Below are 5,574 nucleotides of genomic sequence, written 5' to 3'. Positions count from 1 at the left end.
TAAATATCGGCCAATTTCTTCTATCAGCTCTTACGTTAACACATCCTAAAATACAACATTACTACAATATAGTAGAGGAACAATGTCAAAATGCCGATAAGACTATTCAACCGAAACATATCCATAATTTACAAATCTCAATACACAAACAATAGCATACCTTAAAGAACACAAGCTACATATCAACACCATTTGCTTGCATGAGTGCACAGCTGCACTCCTCAGCAACTACGCACGAACAGTTGGTTACGTGCACAACCTCCACCTGCCAGTCACTGGCCACGTCGACAGTCGACAGTACCACTGCCCACCGTCACAATTTTACACTGTCGTCAGTGAGCATGCGCAAACTTCACAAAACTTGAACATTACTAAAATACTTAAAATAATTATTAGTGTTTAACTAATAATACACTCCCGCCTCCTTTATTGTTCTTCAACGGGTAGCAATACCACCAACTTGTGAACCGATCTCTTGATAACTGTGTCACTTTGTCCCTTATATTTTCCTGGTCTTTGTATTTTGTATCTAATGCTTACATCTCTCACCTTATTGTCTCTGCCTGTTTCTGTATCTACAACCTGCCCCATTTTCCATTTTCCTCGCACAACATTTGTGTCTTTAATCAGAACAATATCACCAGGTTGTACATTTCTTTTATCTGTGTGCCATTTTTGCCTTACAATGAGTGTAGGGAAATAATCTCTCTGCCACTTTCGCCAAAAGGTGTCGACAACATTTTGTATAAAGTTCAACCTTTTCTTGGTGTCACCTGATGTAGACCATGAACCAGATGGTACTTTATTACTTGCTCTACCCAAAAGTAAATCGTTCGGACACAAATATGTTCCTAATTCTACATCCATACCAGGTTTTATTCCAATAGGCCTTTCATTCATTAAGTTTGCTATTTCAAAAAATGTTGTCTGCAAATCACTAAATGTCAAGATGGTAGTTCCTATGAGCATTGACAGAGACCTTTTTACAGACTTAATTAAGGCCTCACTTACCCCATTCTGCCATGCAGCATCTGCAGACCGATTAAATTTCCATTTCAAGCCTTCCTTTGCTCCAAATTCAGTGATCTCGTGTATGTTCCAGTTGTTATCACTCTTAAGTTCTTTACTTGCTGATACCAATTGTGATCCTAAGTCAGTGTGTACAGTATCAGGATAGCCATGAACCGCTGTAAATCTTCTGAAACACTTTAAAAAACTATAAGTATCATATCCATCTACAACATCAATATACACGGCACGTGTAACAATACAATTGAATATAACACCATAAGCTTTACCAGTTGTCCTTTTCTTTACATTATCTTTGATTTGAAAATGTCCAAAAATATCCACAGCAGTGTGATAGAATGCTGGACAAGGACTCATTCTTTCATCAGAAATCTGACCCATTCTTTGACCTTCAACTTTGGCATCCAGTTTCCTGCAAAGAATACAACCTCTCTTTATCGATCTTATGATTTTACGTGCTGAAGGAACCCAAAATTTAGACTGAAGCTTACATAGTGTAACATCAACTCCAGCATGATCCAACCTGTGTAAATAACTAATGTACAAGACTGTAAATGGATGCTTACCAGGTAATAGAATGAAGCTATCTTGGTTCCAATTATGTTTCAACCATCTTTCCATTCTTTGTCCTACCATAATTGTACCATCTTCAGCTTGAAATGGTCCTAATCTTTGAAAACATTTTTTCCAGTTCTCAGGAAGACTTTTTTGTGCTTGCATAATCCAAAACCTCTCAGCTTCCTTAAGTGATCTAGGTTCAAGTTTCTTTAGAACACCCTTAAAAGATTTCACCTTAACAATGTTAAATATCCTAGCAGTGACTGCAATTAACATATTATAGTTGTTGAATTTCGACGCATCAATTATGGTTTCTTCATGAACAGAGTATTGTGCAAGATTAACATGAATTCTATCAGGTAACTCACAATTCACCGATTGACTGATAGGCCACACTTCTAAAGGAAGGGCCATGAACTCTGGACCATATTTCCATGAATAGACAACTGCAACATTTAAAGGGTCCTGGGGTCTGGTCAATAGATCAGCAGGATTTAATCCAGAAGCAATCCACCACCATTCATTTGGGTCACTTTTTGATTGAACTTCTGCTATTCTAGTGGCTACGAAAGTTCCAAAGCCATAAGATTCCTTTTGGATTTGTGCTCTAACAATGGAGGAATCTGTTATGTGCATTACCGAACTAAATTTATATGTCATTTCATCTTCAATGGCTTTACGCATCCTGCATGCTATAACAGCTCCACACAATTCAAGCCTTGGAATAGATAACTGTCTACTAGGGGCTATCCTACTCTTTGCCACAATGAGCCTGCTCTCAAATGCACCAGACTCTAACTCCCACCTAGCATATGCAACAGCACCATAAGCATTTGTTGAACTATCACTGAAAATAACAAGTAAAGGCAATCCTTTGGCTGAGGTTGGCTTAACATTCCTTTCAAAATACAGTTTCAGTGCCAAATAACTCACAAAAATATGACACCCATTGTTCTTTTAAATAGGAAGGCAAGGGATCGTCCCGTCCTAATTTAAAGTCACATTTCACAGTGTCTCGTAGCAAAATCTTTGCTTTTAGTGTGAATGGAAGCAAAAACCCCAGTGGGTCGTAAACAGAACACATCTGACTGACGACAACCCTTTTTGTTAAAACTGAAGGTATATTTTCAACGAAATTCAACTTGTTTAAGTCTGGTTCTGTTCTTACACCCTTATATTTTGGAGAGAAATTTAACTTAGTTTTAAAATAAAACACATCCTTATTGCATTGCCAGTTAAGGCCAAGTATTCTTTCATTACTATTCTGGGACACTTCAAAGTCAGAATGCCCATTATCTCCAGTAATGGTCCATCGATTAATTTTAAAACTGCCTTTAGAGAGTACATTTTCAATATCTCTAATTAGGCTAAATGCCTCAGCTTTACTCTCAACAGAATGGATTATGTCATCTACATAGGAATTAGTCATTATCACACGTCATGCTCCTGGGAAGTCTTTTACCGACAATTCTGCAGTATGTCTGAGAGCTAACATTGCAATAATTCCTGAGGGCCTATCCCCGAAACCCATGCATGTCATTACATAGTGATCAGGTTTGCGATTACTTTGCAAATTTCTCCAAACAAATCTATGTACATGTTGTTCTAATTCTGGAAGCTTAATGCAATTATACATTTTGCTTATGTCACCGGCTATGCCTATAGCCTTTTCACGAAATCTTAGTAATATACCAAACATTGAGTTCAAAATATTAGGGCCCTTTGCCCAAAAACTATTTAGAGACTGGCCCATATACTTTGCCGATGAATCAAAAACAATTCTCAATGGGGTTGATATAGATCCTGGTTTTAACACTTCATGATGTTGAATGTATGTGACAGGACCAACATAGTTTTTAACCTCTTCATCGGATAACTTCCGAATTACATTGCGCTTTGTCATGTCAAGTATCTGGTCATTATAAGCTTGAGCATAGTCTGAACCCAGTTTCATCAATCTTTTCTCTGTGCCTTTCAGTCTAGCAACAGCTACAGATACATTATTTTGCAACAGTTTGGGATCCTTAGTCCATGGAAATTTAGCAAACCATTCTTTTCTGTCCGGGTAATACATCAACCCACTTTCAATAAGAGCCAGCTCCTTTTCCTCTTTTATACTATAATTGCCATTGCCTGTTGCACATTTCCCACAACGACAACTACCACATCTGGGATTACAATCAGTTCCTAAGTGTTCAATGGTGAAGAAATCATTTATCTGTGCTGTAATATCAATTACGGGTTCTACAGATATATCATAGTCGGATATTGTACTGGAAACATGATTAATGCTAATGCCTGGATTACTCCTAAACACTGATAAGGTAACAATGTTGGGATGACTGCCATACACACACATTCCAAACTGTGATTCCCTGAGCTGTAAATTTTCAGCCACAGTTTCCTTAACTGTTGGAATTAAAGAGCAATAATCAGAACCAATTAGGAGATCTATTTTCCCATAAGGTCTATCTAATGCACATACATTAACACCCTTGAATAAATGTTTCACTTTTGATAAATCTACCTTACCGACTTGAGATGTAATGTCATCGATTCCATAAGCAGTAACATTGACATCATTCCCATCCTTGTCGGTTAAAACCAGATCATACTCTTTACTACTGTATGTCACAGTTTTGTCGCCCAATTTAGTCACAGCTAATCTGACACATTTTCCTTTCAGTCCCAATGCCTTAGCCACATCATTTCTGATCATTGTTATATCAGATCCCGAGTCAAATAAAGTTTGTAACTCCTGACTACCACACTTGATCTTGTTAACCATAAATAAAACACCGTTTCTTTTCAGACTTACAAAGGAATTTCCTGTTATGAATCCCTCGTGTATAATAGTATGATGAAGTTTCCCACAAGATTCATTGTTAACATCTACAGTATTACATCTGGACTTCTTTAGACATTTTCTTGCTATGTGAACACCTTTAAGGCAATTAAAGCAAATACCTTTCTTCTTTACACTCTCCATTCTGTCATTGATACTCAAGTTCTGGAAAGTTGTACAGTCTAAGATATCATGTCCATCTGAGCAATGATACCAGCACCTATGCAGCCTTGTGTTGTCACTGATCTTATTCCTGTTCCGTTCAGCATTTTCTGTAATTTTAGTGAAAAGGTCAGTGATATTTGTAATAGCATTTTCAAGTCCTGCTATCCTTTCCATTACATCTGACTCTCTTCCTTGCTTTGTACTACGCTGATCTTCATAAGTGCAAGTATAATTCACTTTAGCCTTAATATTATTATTGCTTCTAATATTAGCATTAAGATATTTCATTGATTTCTTTTCACTCAAAAGGTATTCCAACAACTTTCCGAATAGGTCACGATTACCTACACACTCTGCTAACTTAACCCATTCACGCTTCTGAGTAGGTGGTAATAGTTTTTCTATCTGGCTAGTCATGTTAGCAGTATTTAATTCTGAAGCCAAACTCATTTGGTCTAAGTAAAGATAGCATTGCTCAATCTTATCAACCATCCTAATGAAACTCTCACTATCACCTTCGGAAATAGGTTTAATTGACCTTATGTCCTCTACTACTACATCAATAATGGTTCTGCTGTTCCCAAAAGTTTCATCTAATCGCTCAAACATTTTATCGAAGTCATGATCTGCACCACGAACTGTATCCAAGGCCTCTCCTGAGAGACACTGTCTTAGCACAAAGGGATCTTTCCCATAATTTGATTGCATTTGTCTAAAAAAAATCTCTCTTGAAATTGCTATAATCTCTCACATCTCCGTGAAACCTGGGCACATCAATCGGTTTTACTTTTAAAACTTTTATTCACTGCATTTCGTCTTTAACTTTCACAAATATCACATGAGCTGCACACTTTCTATCTTCTAATGCTTTGATATAAACGTTAGCCTCCTCTATCAATTGAGCATCACAGTTCTCATCTAATAAATTGCAATACTGTTCATTAGCTAGTTCAACTTCATCATAAGCCTTAACAACA

The 5,574-nt window shown here is 37.1% G+C and overlaps 2 protein-coding genes across 2 annotated transcripts; both read right to left on the bottom strand.

The window, feature by feature from the left end:
- Nucleotides 1-426: 426 nt before the first annotated feature.
- Nucleotides 427-3,016, bottom strand: LOC137656551 (uncharacterized). Its single transcript, XM_068390721.1, has 2 exons — nucleotides 2,646-3,016; nucleotides 427-2,485 (listed from the first exon to the last, which is right to left on the bottom strand). The coding sequence occupies exons 1-2, from the start codon at nucleotides 3,014-3,016 to the stop codon at nucleotides 427-429; spliced, it is 2,430 nt and encodes an 809-aa protein (XP_068246822.1).
- A 9-nt stretch (nucleotides 3,017-3,025) lies between these two features.
- On the bottom strand, nucleotides 3,026-5,305 carry LOC137656550 (uncharacterized). Its single transcript, XM_068390720.1, has one exon. The coding sequence runs from the start codon at nucleotides 5,303-5,305 to the stop codon at nucleotides 3,026-3,028; it is 2,280 nt and encodes a 759-aa protein (XP_068246821.1).
- Nucleotides 5,306-5,574: the final 269 nt, after the last annotated feature.

The sequence above is a fragment of the Palaemon carinicauda genome, chromosome 17, assembly GCF_036898095.1.
Source record: "Palaemon carinicauda isolate YSFRI2023 chromosome 17, ASM3689809v2, whole genome shotgun sequence".
NCBI classification, from domain to species: domain Eukaryota; kingdom Metazoa; phylum Arthropoda; class Malacostraca; order Decapoda; family Palaemonidae; genus Palaemon; species Palaemon carinicauda.
Note: the sequence above shows the minus strand (reverse complement) of the source record. Positions and strands in the feature narration are given on the sequence as shown.

What these genes read in the sequence shown, in the direction of transcription:
- LOC137656551 (XM_068390721.1), bottom strand. Translation starts at nt 3,016, where the DNA reads ATGACTAATTCCTATGTAGATGACATAATCCATTCTGTTGAGAGTAAA. An exon ending in TCTGTTTACGACCCACTGGG is followed by an intron (nt 2,486 to 2,645) that starts GTTTTTGCTTCC and finishes GTATTTTGAAAG; the next exon opens with GAATGTTAAGCCAACCTCAG.
- LOC137656550 (XM_068390720.1), bottom strand. Translation starts at nt 5,305, where the DNA reads ATGCAATCAAATTATGGGAAAGATCCCTTTGTGCTAAGACAGTGTCTC.